Source organism: Cebus imitator, unplaced genomic scaffold (assembly GCF_001604975.1).
Source record: "Cebus imitator isolate Cc_AM_T3 unplaced genomic scaffold, Cebus_imitator-1.0 Scaffold299, whole genome shotgun sequence".
Lineage (NCBI taxonomy): Eukaryota > Metazoa > Chordata > Mammalia > Primates > Cebidae > Cebus > Cebus imitator.
In genome coordinates, this window is record NW_016107614.1 from 2,188,522 (window position 1) to 2,209,781 (window position 21,260).

The 21,260-nt window shown below is 43.3% G+C and overlaps 2 protein-coding genes across 4 annotated transcripts in view; both read left to right on the top strand.

The window, feature by feature from the left end:
• The window catches only part of PIK3AP1 (phosphoinositide-3-kinase adaptor protein 1), a 130,371-nt gene extending 120,271 nt beyond the window's left edge, over positions 1-10,100 (top strand). For both annotated transcript variants that reach the window (XM_017502803.2, XM_017502804.2), the window contains 3 exons: positions 663-733; positions 2,274-2,392; positions 8,939-10,100. In XM_017502803.2, the coding sequence (XP_017358292.1) occupies positions 663-733; positions 2,274-2,392; positions 8,939-8,996 (248 nt within the window). In that variant the 3' untranslated portion in view covers positions 8,997-10,100. The remainder of the gene's footprint in view (positions 1-662; positions 734-2,273; positions 2,393-8,938) is intronic.
• An 8,167-nt stretch (positions 10,101-18,267) lies between these two features.
• TM9SF3 (transmembrane 9 superfamily member 3) overlaps positions 18,268-21,260 on the top strand; it is a 71,386-nt gene continuing 68,393 nt past the window's right edge. Inside the window, exon 1 of one of the 2 annotated variants that reach the window (XM_017502806.2) lies at positions 18,268-18,566. In XM_017502806.2, the coding sequence (XP_017358295.1) occupies positions 18,471-18,566 (96 nt within the window). In that variant the 5' untranslated portion in view covers positions 18,268-18,470. Of the gene's footprint in view, positions 18,567-18,596; positions 19,121-21,260 lie in introns of those variants that run through there. The other variant, XM_017502808.2, reaches the window with a different exon arrangement.

The following is a 21,260-nucleotide window of genomic DNA, read 5'->3' on the forward strand; positions in this document are numbered from 1 at the left end:
AGTTTGCAGATTTTACAAATACTGCTGAAGAGCTGAGAGTCAGCACCTTTGCTGTCTTGTCCGTCAAACTGGAGCACCAATATCAAACAGGATTTTCATAGGAGTTAAATGGCAATCACATTTTCAAAGCCCTCAGTCAATGGTAGCAGTAATGCCAAAGTTAGTCATCAAAAAGTGAATAATTTTGTTTTATGCTGAAAGAAACGGAACTCTAATAAAATGGTCTAAGGCTGGACACAGTGGCTTACACTTGTAATTTTAGCACTTTCGGAGGCTGAGGCAGGAGGATCGCTTGAGTCCAAGAGTTGAAGACCAGCCTGCACAACAGAGTGAGATCCTGTTGCTACCAAAAAAAAAAAAAAAAATTGGCTGGGCATGTTGGCACACACTTGTAGTCCTACCTACTTAGGGGGGTAAGGCAGGAGGATTGTTTATATCCAGGAGTTTGAGACTAAAGTGAGCTGTGATTGTGCCACTGCACTCCAGCAAAACCTTGTCTCTTAAAAAAAAAAAAAAAAAAAGTTTAAGATGGCCAAAGTTTGAAGAATCCCATACTTACAGCTTGTGTATTATTTATGTCAATAAAACTAAGTAAGTGCTGGAGTTCTCTATTTTAGCCTGAAAGAATCCTCAATCCGTCTGATTTTGTTTCTGTCTCTTAGGCAGCATGAGTAACCGCTCCAGCACCCGGAGCCTCCTCAGCGTGAGCAGTGGAATGGAGGGGGACAACGAGGTGAGAACTGGGACCCCACCCCACCTATCTTGTCCTAGGGGTCATTTCATCACAAGAGATAGAAACTCAGGTGAACGGAACCAGACCCAAAAGGTCATATATTATAGGATTCCATTTATATGAAATGCCAGAGTGGGCAAATCCACAGAGACAGTTTGCAGACCGGTGATTGCCAGGGGATAGAGGGAGGAGGAATGGGAAGAAACTGCTTAATGGGGACAAGGCGTATTAGTCAGGGTTTTCCAGAGGGATAGAACTAATAGTATATATATATGGAGTTTATTAAGTGGTATTAACTCACACGATGACAGAGTCCCACAATAGGCCATCTGCAAGCTGAGGAGCAAGGAAGCCAGTCTAAGACTCAAAAACGGAATAACTTGGAATCTGATGTTCAAAGGCAGGAAGCATCCAGCACAGGAGAAAGATGTAGGCTGGGAGGCTAGACCAGTCTGTCCTTTTCATGTTTTTCTGTCTGCTTTATATTCACTGGAAGCTGATTAGATGGTGCCCACCAGATTAAGGTGGGTCTGTTTTCCCCAGCCCACTGACTCAAATGTTAATCTCCTTTGCCAAAACCCTCACAAACACACCTAGGATCAATACTTTGCATCCTTCAATCCAATCAAATTGACAGTATTCACCATCACACAGGGGTTTTTGGGGGGGTGATGAAAATGTTTTAAGACTAGATAGACATTGCACAACATTGTGAATACACTGAATGCCACTGAATTGTCCACTTGAAAATGGTTACGTTTATGTTAACTTCACCTCAATAAATAGAAAAGAAGGAAAGAATGGAAGGAAGAAAATAGACAGCTGGAAATTCACTCTTACTGGTGAAACCAAAAGGGGCATCTGTGGGAAGGAGCAGGGTGAGTCTCAGGGGACCCAGGGGTGAGGGCCGCACTCCAAGTCTGGATCAGGAGCTGCAGGGCCTGCCAGGGGGAGCTGGGGTCACTCTTCTGTGTGTCCCGGGTCCAAAAGCTCTTTGGTCTCTGCTTCTCTGCGCATATCTGCTTTCTTTCCCCTCACACTGCCACCTTCCACTTCTCCACAGTCCCCTGAGGCCACAAGGCCTCTGAGCAAGGAGTAAGTTGCTGCTTTAGGTTGAAGCCCCATTCCATGTTGGCCCAATGTGGGACATGTGTCTAGCTTGATCTAGGGACTGGTGGCTGGGACAAGCAGGAGGGGCCGCATGGGTCACTGCCAACCCTGAAGCCTTCTGAGAAGGGTCCTCGGGTGGACATTTTTAATAAGCTTCCAGCCGATGCTGATGCTGACCGCCACAGAGCACACTTTGAGTAGCAAGTAATTAGAGTCCAGGCAGTTAATGATAATTGGGGCCAGATAGTGTTCCTCAGTGACTCTAGGAGGAAATGGAACACTGCTAGGTATGACCGGGTTGATTATCAGTTTGCAAACATCCTTCAGCCCCAGCCTAAAGAGGGCCGAAGGGCTTTTGGGATATGGTTGTCCAGCTGTGCTGGTTGCTGAATGCATTTTTTGCTGTTCTTTCTCATCTTTTTTGCTGTAGGATAATGAAGTCCCTGAGGCTACCAGAAGCCGCAGTCCAGCCCCCCCACAAGTGGATGGGACACCCACCATGTCCCTCGAAAGACCCCCCAGGGTGCCTCCAAGAGCTGCCTCACAGAGGTAACATCAAAAGATATGAAATTTTTCCCTTATCTCTGAATCCTGGGGGAGAATAGGACTTGGGGACACCTAAAATGACTTAAGAATAAGCTCAGAGCTGGACGCGGTGGCTCACACCTGTAATCCAAACACTTTGAGAGGCTGAGGTGGGCAGATCATGAGGTCTGGAAATCGAGACCATCCTGGCTAACGTGGTGAAACTCCATCTCTACTAAAAATACAAATATTAGCTGGGCATGATGGCACATGCCTGTAGTCCCAGCAACTTGGGTGGCTGAGGCAGGAGAATCACTTGAACCTGGGAGGCAGAGATTGCAGTGAGCTGAGATCGCACCACTGCATTCCAGCCTGGAAGACAGAGCAAGACTTTGTCTCGAAAAAAACAAACAAAAAAAATTAGCACAGAGCTAACTGAAATGCCTGCTTTGGACACATTTCAATGTGGACCCTTTATTAATTTAAGTGATACATTATTCAGTTGCAAATACTTTAAATAGCAAATGCAATGTTTCATAAATGAAATACAATAACAAATGTCAACTTTTAAAATAGTTTTTATCAGTTTGGCTAGAATTCAACTCTCCAATAATGAATTCCCTTGGTTGGACTGTGGGGACAGTGCCTTTTGGGGAAACAGGAAATATGAAGGATTGGAAATGAAAATGCAGGTGACAGGCAGCATCGTGTGCTGGTGGGAAGCCTGACTCTAGGGCCTTCCTACCTGGGGCCAAGTCACTAGCAGCTACTTGGAAACTTGAATTCATGTATCTCTGTTACCCAGTCTGGAGTGCAGTGGCGCAATCTGAGCTTACTGCAACCTCCGCCTCCTGGTTCAAGTGATTCTCCTGCCTCAGCCTCCCAAGCTGGGATTACAGGTACCTTCCACCATGCCCAACTAATTTTTGTATTTTTAGTAGAGATAGGGTTTTGCCATGTTGGCCAGGCTGGTCTTGAACTCCTGACCTCAGGTAATTCGCCTGCTTCAGCCTCCCAAAGTGCTGGGAAAACAGACGTGAGTCACCATGCTCAGCCTCAATTTCCTTGTCTATAAAATGAGGATAATAACAGAACAGTCTGCAGAGTCATAAGCATTGAGTTCTTGGCCTATAGTAAGAGCTCAGCAATATAAGTGATACTTTTTTAATAGAGGAGGGGAGTTAATATCTAGAAATCTGGAGATGAACATTAGACTAAAGAGTTTGACTAATTTACTAGACTCTGATGTATGCCTTTGTTTATATGATACTTGGGCCTCTGGTAGGAACCTTTTTATGGTCTGATCTTGTGGAGTAACAGAAAAAGTGGTTACAGCTGGCTTCTGTGTCCACTCCTTTCTGTGACGCAGAAAGGAGCCCTTGGGAATAAAGCCAAGGCTTAGGAGTTAATTCTTTGATGTTTAAAATAAATTGTGCATGTGTTGATGGGGCATAAGGAAGGAGGAAGCTTTTCTTCAACCAGGGTTTTGTTTTGTGTTTTTGCATTTTGAAACTTTTAGATGAAGCTCATCAGTGGAATTTGTTGAGAAAGTGCAACAAGGAGGCCTTTCTTCTGGTTTTCTGAAAAGAGAGGCTGGCTCCGTGCATCTTTCCATTTCTCCCTTTGCTATTTATCACCTTCCCATGTCCTCCCAGCAACATTTGTATGTTGGCGCTTGCTACTCAAACATCAGCCAGCTCCAAGCTGCATCACACCCACCAGGCATGCTTCCCTGGTGTAGACTGGAGGGCATGGATTAGAATATTAGTCCCGGAAGGAAGCTTAGCAGTAATCTAGTCCCGTTCCCTGAATTTGCATTATGCCCTGTTGCTTGAAAATTATTACATAGTTGGTGACTGGAGGGGTTACCAAGAGCAGTGATGGTGATAAATGCTGTTATTTATTGAGACTTACTATGTGGCAGGTATTCTGTTAAACATACTAAATGTATTATCCTGTTTAATTCTCTCTATAACCCTAACAGGTTAGGTATTTAGTGTTATCCCATTTTGCAGATGCAGAAACTGGAGCTTGAGATTGGGTTGAGACTTGCTCTGTGTGGCAAACCTGAGTACTCCTGACTCCCAGACTTCATCTCATAGACATTCTTTTATACCTGTCCATGAAAGTCTAAGTATTAGGGGAGGAGGTTCAAGATCCAAGGCCTTTTATTCATGAAGGTTGAGGACTTTGGAGGCAGTTGTCTAATTGTATCAAGATAAAAGAGTTGTCAAGCTTGAAACTTTAGCTACAAAGATTCTGTGGGATTTTGTTAACAACAACAACCACCAGGGAAACAGGTTCCAAAAATTAGGATAGAAAGTAGGAAGCATGTAAATGTGTAAGAAGAGATGGTGGTTGAATTACCTGGGAAGTCTGGAAGCATGTTGTGATAGAAATAGGGAGAGAAAAGGAGGAAAACACTTTTTGCTAAAGAAACAATGTTTACAAAGCAATTTGTAATTGATAGAACTTGGGGTTTGGGTGCATTTTTGGTGTGAAAAAAGATTTATGAGTATGCAATTATTTTGTACATGTGTATGCCATTTTCACAATAAAACAAGGGGATATTTGAGCAGATAATAAAACAGGCCTCTCTCTGGAATGGCTTCAGTGCTTGCCCTGCTCACAGACAGGATTGAAGGCTGACCTTGGTATCCTTGTCTCCACTGTCAGATCTGGGAATCAGCATCTCTTCTCTACCTGTGTTCTAATCTCCCCGCTCACCCCTGGTCCCAACCAAACAGCACTGGTGGTACAGCCTCCATCTCACTTGTCCCTCCGTCCCAGTTCTGGTCCATGCCTCTGCTCACTCTACATGCTGTCCCAGAGCCTGAATTGCCACCAGTAGACAAAGACCCCAAGTCTCCATCTCCATCACAGCCTTCTCTTTCCTACAGTTGACTGGGGAATCTTCTCTCAGGGACCTCACTGGTATCTCAGACATACCTGTGCAAAACTGAACTCATCTGCCCACCTACCCTTCTCTACCCCAAACTGCCCTCTCATGAGTTCCCAGCCTGAGATAATGGCACCATTCTCTCCTTCCCCAAGCCCCAAACCTGGGAGTCATCCTCGGGCCCTGCCTCCCTTGTAGTTCTCATACCCAGTGTGTCTCCAGGCTCTGTCCATTTTGCGCTCTTTCAGCTGTCAGATCCACGCTCCTTTCCATCTGCTGGTGCCTAAGTTCATTCTTGAAGGCCCACACTTACCTCCCTACCTCCAGTCACTCCCTCCTCCACACGGCAGCCAGAGTGCCCTTCCTAGAACAGGAATAGCTGATGATACCATTGCCTGGCATAAAAGCCTTCACATTTAATTCTGTGTATTTCAGCATTCTTTGGCTCTGCCTCGCTCAAGTCCTACCCCTCTCCTGTATTCATGATGCTCCACCGCTCAGCATTCCCAGTGAGCTGTGCCACTTTGTACTGTTTCTTTGCCCAATCTGTTCCTTTTGCCTGGAATGCTATCTTCCTACTCCCTTCTACTCTTTGTTTAGAAAATGCCTATACATCCTTTAGGACTCAGTTCAAATATCACCTCCTCTGTGAAGCTTTCCCTAATGTTTCCAGGCAGAGTGAATCTTCTTCTTTTGGTTTCACAAGCACTCCTATTGCATTCTATACTCTAGTAATACACTCCCTGTTGCAACCCTTGTGTAGATGTGTCTCCCTAGTGAAATCGTGAACCTATGAGAAACTGTTTTTATTTTTTAATTTTTTTCTCCTATCTCTAGTTCTTGGCAAAGTAAATGGCACATACTAGGAACTTAAAAGATATTCACTGGCTAAGTGAATGGATGGAAGGATAGATTGGTACTGTTTGGGTTGGACTTCCCGAGCTCTTAAAAAATTAGCCATCAAGTCATCTACCATCATGCAGGTGGGTTATAGATGGGAGAAAGAAACTTCCCACTCCTGGCCAGGCACAGTGGCTCATGCCTGTAATCCCAGCACTTTGGGAGGCCAAGGCAGGTGGATCCCTTGAGCTCAGGAGTTTGAGACCAGCCTGGGAAACATGGAAAAACCCCATCACTACAAAAAAAACCCCACAAAAGTTAGCCAGATGTGGTGGTGTGTGCCTGTAGTCCCAGCTACTCAAGAGGCTGAGGTGGGCGGATTGCTTGAGCCTGGGAGGTTGAGGCTGCAGTGAGCTGCAATCATGCTATTGCACTCCAGCTGAGATAACAGAATGAGACCGTGTCTCAAAAAAAAAAACCTGTAATTTTATGTCTGTAATTATAAATAAGTTTCCTTGAGATGTAGCTTCCAATCTTTAGCTGGAGTTGTTCCTCAGAATGAAAACTAAAGAGGGTATATCCATAGGCCCACCCCAACTGCAGAGTGTGGCAGCAGAAAGAAGAAGAGGGGCTGGGAGGAAGTCATGGCTGTCTCTGTGTTGGAAGATAAAATGTAAGGGAACAGACAAAGATTTCAGAACAGATCTTTAATCATCATCATTATAGTATTAGCTTTACTTGTTGAGTGCCTACCCCAAGCCAGAAACTGCTACCTACTTTCCTACTGTCATCTCCAAACCTAACATGGCACTTCAACGTAGGGATCAGTACCTCCATCTGGCAGATGAGAAAACAGTGTCAGAGGCATTGAACTTGCACACACACACATGTGTGCATAAATGTCTCTGTATATGTTCCTCTAGGTTCTGAACCTTCCCTGTCAAAACACTCCATAGTGTTTACAGATTTTTGCCTATTGTCCATCTCATCCACACACTTGCATCATCTTGAGGACCTAATCCAGGACCACTTTACTTGATGTTATATAGCCCATAACCAGGTATAGATATAAAGTAAATTAATGTTTTTTGAAACAATGAAAGAAACACAGCAGAGAGGTGGGCAGGCTAAATTTGCTCAGGTAAAAGTGGTATTGCCTGATTGTCCTTTGGTTTTCTCCTATAAGCCCAAGCTCACAGGGCAGGCTGAAGAGATGGAAGGAGGCCATCGTTTTGTTTTCATGTGATAAAGCTCAGTCACTCAGTGACAACTGCACAAAGCTATCTAGTCCCTGATTAGGGCAGGATCTCTCGAGGTTGTCTGTGCTTCTTATGTTCTGCTCCTGCCTCTCTCTCTTGCTCCTGATACAGCCCTTCTTTTCCCAAGTCTGTTGTCATTTCCTTGACCTACACAAACCTTGCATTCAAGAGACATTTAGTACATATTTACTCATTGATTCAATCAATCACATATGCAACTCCAGGGTAGCACAGTTCAATTACAGCACCTAACAAAGCTCTTTTTCTTGACTTATTGACTTGCTTCCAAGGGAATTAAATATTGGTTTTACAGCACACATGTGGAAATGCCATCTGTAAGCCTTGAACCTGTCTGTAAATAGACTCACCCTGGCAGGGCGCGGTGGCTCACGCCTGTAATCCCAGCACTTTAGGAGACCGAGGCAGGCGGATCACATGGTCAGGAGATCAAGACCATCCTGGCCAACATGGTGAAACCCCATCTCAAAAAAAAATAGACTCACCCTAGTCTACCTGGAATGTCATTTAAGACTGTTCAAAACCATACAGAATAACATGGAAGGAAGTTTCTAGGAAGGCAGACACAGAGTTGGGATAACAGTAATCCCATGAGGAAGCGGTCATGAGAAGCAGGCTTTGAGAATTCCAGTTCCTCTCTCAACAGATCTTCCTACTACAGTGTGTCTCCCGTGTGACTATTAGAATTGCTGGTGTTTTAAAATCTAGGTTTTGTTATTATTTAGGTATGGCAAAGTCAGCAGATCAGGAGACAACTGCCATTGAAAAGATAGTTTGTTATACTCACAGATCCCCCAAGAGGAGCTACATCACCCTACAGGGGGCTACATGGGGAAGCATCAGGGCCAGTCAGGAGGCAGAGGAGCATGGGAAAAAGCAGACAAGAGCTTTTATTGTGGTTTCCATAGGACGAAACAGGTGAGGCTGGGTAAGATTTAGAATTGGCTAGTTTGAATGATTTCATTGGCTCTGAGGCATACAGGCTGACCCTAGTTGTCTGGTACCTGGCCCTAGGATGACAAAGGCAAGTGAATGGTGGCTTTATAAAGTGGAGTGTGAAAGCCCCATACAGGAGGTGGTTGGGGCATGGGTCTGGACTGGTTGGTTTGCATATGAAAGGCATGTTTGGTGCTTGAAGGCAGGCCGTTTGTATGCTATTTCTAGGAATTAGCTTATCTTGGGAGGGGCAGTCTCTCCAGGGTTAGCAAGGCCCCCATATGGCAAAGCATCAGATGATGAAAGGGATGGTGAGCACAACTGGTTGGGGAGGGAAGCTATTCAAAAGCTTTGCCTCTGGAGCTTAGAATGCAATGGGTCTGGGATGGATCCTTGGCACTGGTGATTTTAAAAGCTCCACTGGTGTTTCTAATGTGCCACCAGGATTGGGAGCCACAGCTAGCATGTGAGTCACTCAAACATTCATATGTGTCCTGTCTCATTAATTGAGGAACGTATCCTTTGCATAGTATACCAAGTTTACAACAAATTGTGCACACATAAGAACTATTTAATCAAATCAGTTTTTAAATAGAGTTGCTTTATCTTTCATTTCAGGCCACCATCCAGGGAGACCTTCCATCCTCCTCCACCAGTTCCACCCAGAGGACGCTGATTCCATCTCCTAAAACCCGCCTACTTCAGGACTGACTTTAAGACTCACAGTTTTCAGCCTGTTCATGATGTCTTCCTGCTGAGTTTTGTGGCATGACTGTTGACTTTAAGACCCATTCTCATTGCTGATAGTATTGCAGCCCTGCTGGTTTGGGCTTGCCTTGAAGACTTTATTAAGGCATGAAGAAGTGAAAAACTAAGGGTTTTATTCACCATCGCCAAGTATACCAAACCATATACTTGTTTGCCAAACGGATGAAGATTTAATCAGAAATACTTACCTCTAATTTGCCATATCAAAAGCATAAAAAGATTGATCATAAATATATTTTACCAGTGATTTTACTGAAATGCACTTATATTAGTCTTTATGTATTTGCTAGTTCAGTCTCATTTCTAGAAGAGGTTATAAGACTTGTAGTATTCAAATAAGAAGATAAGTGACCTAATTTTAAAATAATTATTCTACTTTTCTCTATATTCAGCAGGGTATTTAAGTGCTAGGGCTGGTCACACACAACAAACTAAAAAAGACTAGAGAGGGATTCGTACTAACTCCTCTTATATAGAAGGCAAATCTGAGATTCCACGGAAGTCTGGAACCAAGACTATTCAGTTAGTTAAATGAAGAGGTGAGTCTAGACTGGTCCTGCTCATTCTAGGTCACCATGTTTTCCAACTCCAAATAGCCAGGCCCTCTCTCCCTCAAGAAATGCCCAGATGTAGAAGTTCATCAGTGCCTGACTATTGGTCTTCCAGAATTTTCCATCTTCCATATCTCCCAGGCATGAGACTACCGAGATTGTTTGTTTTCTTTTCAATTCAGGAATTTATACCTCAGTACAGTTTCAGCGCAGTTGTGTTTCCAGAGAACATCTAGAAGTGGTTGGAAACCAGAAGCTGGGGATTCCAGGGACCCCACTTAGTGGTCTATTTCCTTTATAGGTCTTAGTTCTGGTCATAGAGAGAGAGGAGGACCTTTGACTTTTTCTTTGTTGAGGGATCTAAGGAGGAAAAGCAAACCGAAAATAGAAATACAGTCAGTCCTCCAAATGTATGGGTTCTGTATTTGTGGATTCAACCAACCTTGGGTCAAAAATACTTGAAAAAAAATCTATAAAGTTTCAAAAAGCAAAACTTGAATTTGCTGCATGCTAAGAACTATGTTGAATTCATGTAAATGAAGTGATGTGCAGGCATTGTATTAGATATTATAAGAAATCTAGAGATGATTTAAAGCATACAGGGGGATGTGCGTAGGTTATATGCAAATATATGCCATTTTATATATGGGACTTGAGCATTTGTGGATTTTGGTATTGGGGGATCCTGGAACCAATTCCCCATGGATACCAAAGTACCACTGTAGTTATCTATTTTTTACATACTTATTACCTCCACGCTAGGTAAATCCATTTTTGCATAGAATGTGGAGCCTTAAAATATGTCATGAATTCGGAGTCCCTGGGACATAAATCTACCTTCAAATCAGAGGTCTTTAATGATGCCTAAACATATAGTCAAATTAGAATCAGAACTATTTCTTTAAAAAATATTTTAAGGGCCGGGCGCGGTGGCTTACACCTGTAATCCCAGCACTTTGGGAGGCTGAGGCGGGTGGATCACAAGGTCAAGAGATCGAGACCATCCTGGTCAACACGGTGAAACCCCGTCTCTACTAAAACTATAAAAAATTAGCTGGGCATGGTGGCGCATGCCTGTAATCCCAGCTACTCAGGAGGCTGAGGCAGGAGAATTGCCTGAACCCAGGAGGCGGAGGTTGTGGTGAGCCGAGATCGCGCCATTGCACTCCAGCCTGGGTAACAAGAGCGAAACTCTGTCTCAAAAAAAAAAAAAAAAAAAAAAATTTAAATGTGTTTGTTTCCCATGAGATTATTCTCTATCCCACACAAATGTAAAATATCCACATTAATGATCCATTTAAGTACAGTTTTATTGGGTCCTTTTCAAATGATTAAAGGTTCTTTCTCAATCTCATTCCTCAGTCCCGCAAACCAGGACTCTTACTGAAGTTAACAGCTTCTGAAGTCTTGGGTTTTTTTGTTTTTGTTGTTTTTTGACATAAAATACACTATTGGCCATGTCCATCATGAGAGTGTTCGTAGTAATTAATTACCTTGTCCAGGGCCTGGCACTTAGTAACATTCTGCAAATGTTCCTTCAGTGGTCCTGTTACTCTCCTTGTCACTTATTTTGGAGAAAGAGGGGCATGTGAGATAAGAACAAGAATTTTGATGTTGGTATGCTTGCTCTTACTGTTACTTTAGACAGTCTCCATCGTAGGCAAACTTGAATTTGATTAAAGTGACACTTTAAAAAATATTCAATAACTCTAAGCCCCCTTTTGGATGCCAAATTTAGAATTTTCTACATTCTCTGATGAACAAGCATTTAGATTGTAACATGGTAAAGCCTACTTCCAGCCAATGTTGTTAGCATCTTTGTATCCACATTACTGTTTGTGCAATATATAAATATTTTGTTGCATTGTATTCCTATATAAAAATAAGTAGAAAACATAAAATTGAAATTGCTGACGAGAAGCCTGCGTCTCATGAATGTGACACACTTGAGATGTGGATGGAACTGATCAGGAGTGCTGAGTCAAAAGTGGCAGATTTTAAGCCCTCACTGGTTGTTCCTTTCATATCCAAGATGGTTGGTTATATGTAAAAGAAGAAAATGAAAGCATTTGGATGAAACACTGGGACTGTGTTATCAAAGAATGTATATAATGATGAGGTGAAAATTTTCATTTTCCAGAAACAGAACTGCTCATTTGTAACATAAATATATTCAAATTCCACATACTCGACACGTGTACACATTTTTAGGAATACATTATGTAACAAAACCACGGATTTCCAATACAGTGAGGATCAGAAACCACACTACAAGCTAGGGTCCAAAGAAATCATTTAAAAGTTTTCTACATGATGCTTAGGCAGACAGCTCTGCTGCCATCATCCTTGCTCAAGATTTTACAAGCTTGCTCCATAGAAAGTGAAGCTGTTGGATATATTCACCACCATTGCCTTTGCCCCTAAGGTAAACTGGCCTCCAGTTCCTAGGCCAGCACTTTTATTTTATCTTAAAACCTAGAAGCAGATATATAAGCAACAAACTCTTTTTTTTTTTTTGAGATGGAGTCTTGCTCTATCACCCAGGCTGGAGTGCAGTGGTGCCATCTTGGCTTACTGCAACTTCCACCTCCTGGGTTCAAGTGATTCTCCTGCCTCAGCCTCCTGAGTAGCTGGGATTACAGGCACCCAACATCATGCCCAGCTAATTTTTTTATTTTTAGTAGAGACGGGGTTTCCCCATGTTGGCCATGCTGGTCTTGAACTCCTCACCTCAAGTGATCCACCCACCTTGGCCTCCCAAAGTGCTGGCATTACAGGTGTGAGCCACCATGCCCAGCTGAAGACTGACAAACTATGAACAAGAAGTTGGTGCTGTGCTGTTATCTAATAATTTAACTTGACATACTTGATGATGTGAATAATCTCTAATACTCTACCATAAACACACAAGTGGTAGTATATAGATAACTTCTATGAATATTTTTCCAAGTCAAGCTAAGTTACACACCCCCCTTTTTAGCTTTGTTACAAAAAAAAAAAAAAAATGTTCTAGTCACTCCCTTATCACCAGGATTTTTAGATCCCTCTCCTATATGCTCCAGGAAGTAAGTTGGTTTTCTGTGTTCTTTCAAAGAATAGTGTGTGGTTTTGCAGCTGGCTGGTAGAGGAAGCATTAGTAACAGATTTATTTCTGAGAAAGACAAGTGGTTAATTTGGATAATTCTAAAAAATTCTTCCTAAACATGAATCCTCAGTTTTGAGGGATCCGCCTGTATAAATATTTGCTTTGGATAAATTGTGCTCTGTTCATTTCCAAGCAAGTTATTAAGAACATAAATATGAATGAAGTCTTCTTCATTCATTCTTGCTGGCCAGATACTGTGTTCACCAGGGTGGTGAGGGAATGAGTAGGAGGTTAAAAGATAAATTCTGAGGCACAACTTGGAATTCATTTTCTCATAAAAATCATAAAAAATAGGTTCATAGGTGTTCTGTGTGGAAAATGCATGGGGGGAGAAGAAAAGACACACACATAATACCTTTAAGGGTAAACAAACTTTATCCCACATAAATGGCAATGCAGATATAATAAGCAAATGATATAATAAGCAAATTGCAATGGGAAGGGGATAAGGGAAAAGAAATAAATATATTTACACTCACCAGACTATGGAGGATTGATCACCAGACAGGGAAGCAACGGCCTGGGCTCCAGAGTCAGCCACTTGTCCGTGCACAGAGGAGGAAAGGTCTCATGAAGCTTTGGTGCAGTCTGGGACCCTCGGTCCTTTTGTAACAAGTTGTTTGGCATGAGGCCCAGTCACGAGGGCTCTTCCTGAACAGCTCAAGGAACACAAAAAGGTCAACTTGTTTTTGTGATTGTCTATTGTTTTTCAATAATTAACGAATACGAATAGGTTGAAATAGAGATTTCTCCGAGATAACACCGGATGAACACCTCAAGGGGCTCACACAACCCCTTCCAGGACTTGGTGACCATTGTTTGGGTCCATGTTCAATTGAGTTCAAATTTAGTTATTTTGGCTAGTCGCCAAAGCCTATTTAGGATAAAATGTCTTGCTGTCTCTGCAGTAAGAGTTAGCATGGTGTAGGGAAGAGAAGATTGTTTTGGAAGTCAGGAGACCCGATTCTTTATTTTGGTGTGCTACTCACTTGACGAGTTCATATAACTTGACTACACTGTTCCACGTTTCATCCCCTATGAAGCGGAGAGTTGTGTCTTTTTTAACAGTCCAGGTCCCTTCGACTCTGTTAAGTCTAAGTCTCAGAAAAAGGGTGTGGAATCACTTTGTGGGAAGAAGCAGGGAGACAGCCTTAGTGGCATCACCACCTAATTGGTGAGGGGCTTTTTTATTATGTGGCACCTGCTGTTCCTTGTTCTGTCTCATTGTTGTAATAGATCAGCTAAAAAACTGAGAGACAGTGAAAGAGGAACCACACAAAGAAACTAATGGCCTTAGGCCGGTCGTGGTGGCTCACACCTGTAATCCAAGCACGTTGGAGGCCAAGGCAGGCAGATCACCTGAGGTTGAGAGTTCAAGACCAGCCTGACCAACATGGTGAAACCCTGTCTTTTAAAAAAATAAAATCAAATAAAAAATTTATTAAAAAAAAAAAAAGAAACGAATGACCTTAATTGCTCTTCAGTCCAAGAACTAAATGTTATCAGTAATGGCTTCCTTAAGAAAGATCTCGGAGCAATCATGAAGATCCGTGTCTAGAACATTTCAGGTAGAACAGAAACAGTGGAGGTGGAAAATGGCACAGAGCAATAGATGAGCTGTCTCCCACCTCCACCCTGCTGCAGTACATAACTGGCAGGACAAACCTAACAAAGTAGAAGGAAGAAACAGAATTTCTTTTTTTCTTTTTTTTTTTTTTTTTTTTTTTTTTTTTGAGATGGAGTCTCACTCTTTCACCCAGGCTGGAGTGTAGTGGCATGATCTCGGCTCACTGCAACCTCTCCTTCCCGGGTTCAAGCAATTCTGACTCAGCCTCCCTAGTAGCTGAGAATAAAGGTGTGTGTCACTGTGCCCAGCTAATTTTTGTATTTTTAGTAGAGAGGGGGTTTCACTATGTTGGCCAAGATGGTCTCGATCTCCTGACCTTGTGATCTGCCTGCCTCAACCTCCCAAAGTGCTGGGATTACAGGCGTGAGCCACCACACCTGGCGAAGAAATAGAATTTCAAAGTAGCTGATGATAGAAAGCGGAAGATAGGTGGTTAATCCATATGCTAATACTTTTTTTTTTGAAGCAGGGTCTGGCTGTGCCACCCAGGCTGGAGTGCAGTGGCACAATCGGTTCACTGCAACCTCCACCTCCTGGGTTCAAGTCATCTTCCTACCTCAGCCTCCTGAATAGCTGGGACCACAGGCACATCCCACCATGGCCAGATAATTTTAATTTTTTGTAGAGACAGGGGTGTCACTCTGTTGCCCAGGCTGGTCTTGAACTCCTGAGCTCAAGCAATCCACCCACCTTGACCTCCCAAAGTACTGGGATTACAGGGGCTAGCCACCCCACCTGGCCCCTATACCCTAATACTTTTGATGATCATGTTTACCCAGAATGAAAATAAAAGACTGAAATTTTGGTTTTCTGGATTGTTTGCTGGTCATAAGCTCTTTAATTAAAATTGAATCTTATTAGAGCTATCATAGAAAGAGGTTGTATAGCCACTGGGGGAGTTGGGGATCTCCTTTCACTGACATTTCCTCCCCACTCCTGCCATCCTTTTTGGTGTCAGGGAATGAGGTCATTCATCTAGATGAAATAAGTGGTGAAATAAGATATGTTAATGTTTTTCACTCCATAGTTTAATGAAACAACACTAATTTTGATGGTGACTTGAGACCTAACTGTTTTGTCTTGTTGAGGTCATCAGGCTCCAAGGATCTTTGAAGCCATGCTTCTTTGACTCTAATCAGTTACTTTATCTCTCTTTCCTTCTTTCCACACCTGCTGTTGTCAGACCTGTATCATCTAATGCCATTTATCAGCATAATTCCCCTAGTACCTAGCAGAGTTCCTGGTACATACTAGATGCTTGATAAATAATCGTTGAATTAATGGTTCTACCTGCTCTTAGATATTAAACTTTCCCAAATACTCCTCTGAAATAGGATTTCTTTCCAGTTTTCTCACTGCCCATTGCTTTTACTACCTGCTGACCATTTGTTGGCCACCTTTTGTGTTTCTTTTTGTACACAGTCATGCCTGTTTTCTGTTGTGTGTGTAAAGTTTCCTGGTTTTAAGTCTATCCTCCCCAAATGAATACTTCACACTTCTTCTTGTGTCCTCCCTAGCTCCAGGCATTTATCAACCTAGTCCTCCCCAAAACACCCCCCACATGCATACTACCTCAAATCTGTGGACGCTGGCAATAGATGCTTAAGAAACTACACATCCATCTTAAACACTGCTTGTTCTTCTATTGCCCATCATCACTTCATTCAAGAGCAGTGATTATTCATTCACAGAATTGACTGAGCTTCCACTATGAGCAAGTCACCCTGCTTGGTGCTCGGGAGGATATACAAAAATGTATAAGATGCCTCCTCTGATTTCTACAGCAATTACTGGTGTATGATTCATTCAGCAATTAATCATATACTGCCTTGTGATGTTTCTTACACTATCTAGAAAGCATTCTTCAAATCCTGCTATGCTATTTGGCTTTTGACTTGTTAATGTCTTCATTCATTCAGCAAAGAGTTGAATACCTATGATGTGACAAGCACTATGTCAGCAGCTGGGTCAGATAAAAAGACAAACAAATGATAGTCCCTGCAATCAAAAAGGTCGGAATGCAGTACAGAAAAGGAAATGTGAATAATTACAACACAACATGCCAAATGCTTGAAGTCCCAAAGAAAGAATGCTCCATTTCTCAAAGATCGTGCAAGGTTTTACTGAGGAAGTGATCATCAGCTAGGTCTGAAAGGATAATATCTAATGCACAAGGTGAAGCAGGACATTCCAGATAAAGGGAGTATAAAGAGCAAAGGCACAGAGGTGTAAAACTATATATGGGTGAAGGCAGAGCATAGAGATTGGTGGAAAGTAAAGTTAGGAAGATAAATTAGGGTCTGATGGTGCAGGTGCCTGTTAACAGGCAAAAATTTGGACTTTATCCTTTAGAAGGGAACTGTTTTTCTCTTATTACATAGTTATCACATGCTCACTATAAAAACAACCAAACATTTATAGGCATGTACAAAGTAGAAAGTTAACCACTGAATTAATGGTTTGTCATAATCTTTCAGATTGTTTTCTATGGGCAGACTAACATATTGCCATTTAAAATGAAATTAAATTCTACTTTCTTCAACTTAAAAATTTAACAGTACCTCTTGGTTATCATTCCATGCCAGTACTTACCTATTTCATTTTTTAAAAGTGGCTGTGTAGTTGGTAGATCGTTAGCAGCAAAAAGACCAATTATGGAGCCAGACTGAGTGGGTCTGGTCTTTCAGCAAGACACTCAAGCTCTCTGTGCTTCAGCCACCTCATCTGTAACATGAACATTTTCACCGTACCTGCTGCATAGGGTTTTTGTGAGAATTTAATGAGCCAATAGCGTTCAGGACAGTGTCTGGCAGATGACACCACTTCGTGGTGACTCCATGATTTATTTACCTAATATTCAAGAAGTGTTTTAAGCAAGGGAGTGAGCGATATAATCTGGTTTCTTTTTAGAAAGATCACTCTGGCACCTGTTGGGGATGATAAATAGGGGAGGAAGATCAGTGGTGGAGATCCTCTTGGGAGACTCAATACATAGTGATATGGACGACTGGTTGGTACTGGCAGAGGAAGGAGAGGAAAAATAAACTCTTGAACCACTTTTAAGAGACCAAATGCTAGAAATTGTTGATTGTTGATGGCCGAGAAGAAGAGACAATCTGACAAGTTCCGGATTTTTGGCTTAGAGGATTGTGTAAGTGGCGGTGCCATATTTGTGTATTTTATTTTTATTTTTTTTGAGTCTCTCTTATGGATCTGGCACTGTTCTAGGCACAGGAAATATGGAAACAGGGTTTCTGCTCCGAGGAGCTTACACTCCAAGAGGTATTTATGACTGGGAAGGGGAGACCCAGAAGTAGTTAACACACAAAATGAACAAGAATGACAAGCTAGCTTAGCATTTATTGATTGAATAGTACGGATCCCTTAAGTATCCAGTGACTTTAAATCACTTATCTAACCCTGCGAGTTTAACAATCTCTCGTAACGATGATTAGATAATTACAGGAGCCCGTGATTCATTCACAGCGGCAGACGAACGCCTAAAAAGGGTTATTTGATCTGATCCCTCAAGTTCCAGAAGCGGCAGGTCAGACGATCGGCCTCATGGCAGCCAGGGAAAGCTAAGCGTTTTGGCCAAGGTTACACAACCTGAAGCACCGGGACGCGGCCGTTCGTCCCTGTGGTGCAGGCCAGTCCAATGCGTGGAGGCCCAGCCTGTTCCGCGCCCGCCCCAGTGCTCGCCCGGCCGTTCGCCCCGCGGCTCCCGGGAGCCAAGCGACAGCCGGCGCGAGGGCGGCGGTTGCGTGGCCCTCCCTTAGCTCGGCGACGGTTGCGGCCCCGCGTAGCGAGGCACTTCCGGCGTGTGCCGGGGTGGCCGGATGACGTGGCTGAGTCAGAGGAAGAGGCTGAGGAGGCGCGGGGGGCGGGGGAGGCTCAGGAGCGGGCGGTGACGGCGACGGCGGTGGTGGCGGAGGAGGCAGCGGCTGGGCTTGGGCCCCGTGCGTCTGTCCGCGCCCCGTGGATGCGAATCGGCTGCGGCGGAGGCGGCGGCGGAGGAGGAGTCGGTGGGCCGGCGCCGGGCCGGTGGGGGCGCGGAGGATGAGGCCGCTGCCTGGCGCTCCTGGCGTGGCGGCGGCCGCCGCGCTGTTGCTGCTGCTGCTGCCCCGGGCCCGGGCGGATGAACACGAACACACGGTGAGGCGCCCCGGCTGGCGCGGCCCCCCCCGGGTTCGCTCTCTAGTTGTACACCGAGGCAGGCCCGGCGCAGCTTGGAGGGCCCGGCGGCCCAGTGGAGCCCCGGGGCGGCCCGAGGTCTCCTTCCGGTTGGGCCTGGCGGAGCAGGAACCCCGGGAGCGTGAAGGCATTTCCGTGCGCTCCCGGGACAAGGCTCCTCTCCCGAATGCGGGGGCCTCCTTCCCCCGGTCTGGGCCTCAGTGGCGCCGCACCCCACTGAGGGGTCTGGGGGACCTGGAAGGGTCGGGGTTCATCCGCCGCGGGAGCATGGCCACCGGCAGGCTGGGCTTGGGGCTTTTGCCCCCCGAGGGAAGGAGACTGCCGTTTGGCTACTGAGGGCTACGACGCTGAGGAAGATGGATACATGACGATTACCCGGCAGCCACTAACCAGGAAATATACTGGACTTTAAGGTCCTCTCTGGCTTTTTTCCGCCGTTTCTGCCCAAACCGGATTAATACTCTGGGTGGGGCAGCATTAATAAACTTGAGCCGAAGAGCAGTTTACACTGACTTGTAAGTGCACCCAACCTACACGCATTCAATTCCTAGGCCTTCCTTGTAACTTTCTCCTCACCTTCCAGCACCCAAGTGAGACCCCCCATCCTGGCAGTCTAACTAGGGCAGCTCTGACAGTAAAGGGTCTTACATTTCCCAGTCTTCAGATCAGGGCCAGCAACAGTCCCTTTGGCCTAAAGTTAATTGGCACTTTATTTAATTGGCATTCTCACATCAAAGCATGCATGTTAACGACTCTTCAGGTGGCTTTCACTTAGGGCTATAACTCTGGTTTTCAGAACGGTTGACTTGAGCAAGGCAGGAAAGTCAGGTAAATTGAGAATTTGCTTGATGAGTAATTTTTAAAATATCTTTACCATTAATGATACGAGTTCCGTAAGAGGTTGTGTTTGTACTAAGAAATATCTGAGGGAGTCTTATATTATTGCTGGTAAGTGAGAAAACGAAGCAATCGTCCTTATCTATTTAATGGACTGGATTTTATTTGTAATCAACAAAACTTTACGCTGATCCCTTGGCTAGCTGGGCTCTTATTTTAGCTAATACAAGCTCTCAACTTTTGGCTGTTCTACCTTCAGTCACAGCCAGAAACTTCTTACCTGTGTACATATATATTTGTTTAGAGACACAAATCTTGAATTGGTGACATGTTTTTGTGCTGTACTTGTGATTTTTCACTCAGGATAATTTTGTTGGGAGGTTAAACAGCTCAGAAACTATTTCTTTTTGTTCCTTCTGTAGGATAGAAATTTTCTTCTATCTCAAAATTTAAGAACTGTGTCTGTTTCACATAGTATACAGGGACCATGTATAGATTTGGGTCTTTTGATTATTTTTAAATTTCCAATGGGCATCCATCCTTTTGGTTAATGGTATTATTACTAATATATTTCCAATTTAAAAAAACACTTAGGAAAAGTTACCATATGAAACTCAGAACTCTGTCAATGTGTAGTTCCATGATACAGGCATATAAGCTTGAAAGTGTACTGTATTCTAACCATGTGTTAGTGACAAAAAAAAAAAGGGTACTGTATTCTTTTTCGTCTAGTGACTGACCCTGCTTTAAATAGGGAAACAATTAAAATTTCACAAATTGAATGTATATAAAGGCTTTCGAATAATTTACAAATTTAAAATGTAATTTCCTTGAAGTTTTATTGCTAGGACTATTTTAATTTTTTATTCTAGTAGTTGAATAGAAGATATTTGATAAAAGGTTTTTGTTCACTGCCATAAAAGAGAATATGGTATATATGAGATGGTAGACAAGAAATTTAGAATCCATATTACTTCGTGTCTACGTTGAACTGCCCTCACTTGGTTACCCATTATTAAATAACTATTATTTATTTGTTTATTTTTGAGACAGAGTCTCACTGTTGCCCAGGCTGGAGTGCAGTGGCACTCTCTCACTTCACTGCAACCTCTGCCTCGTGGGTTCAAGCAATTCTCGTGCCTCAGCCAGGTAGCTGGGATTACAGGCATGTACTACCACACCTGGCTAATTTTTGTATTTTTAGTAGAAACAGGGTTTCACCGTTTTGGCCCAGCTGATCTTGAACTCAAAACTCCTGGCCTCAAGTGATCTCCCTGCCTTGGTCCCCCAGAGTACTGGGATTACAGGCATGAGCCACTGTGCCTGGCCAAATACCTATTTTTAAAAGATAAAAAAAGTCATAGGAAGAATAGCATTTAAATATAAGCATAAAATTCAAATGTGTCATTTATATTATTTTTCACTGTTAGCCAAAATCTTTTGCTTTTTCTAAGTTTCTTGAAAATATTTCTCAAAAACTAGGTATCCACCTTAGCCGGATAACAGTACTGAAAAGGCTATTGTCAAGTGACTTTTATTTATTTTTATTTTTTTCTGTCAAGGAAGCAAAAGTAGCCAGTAAAGAGACTACTACTAAAGGAAGAGGAGACATTGCTATAGGGAAGTTGCTGAGCAGGTGTTTAGTAAATACATGTGGAATTGAGTTATCAAAGAAATAACTTCTTTTTTTTTGTTTTTGTTTTTTGTTTTTTGTTTTTGAGACGGAGTTTCGCTCTTGTTACCCAGGCTGGAGTGCAATGGCGCGATCTCGGCTCACCGCAACCTCTGCCTCCTGGGTTCAGGCAATTCTCCTGCCTC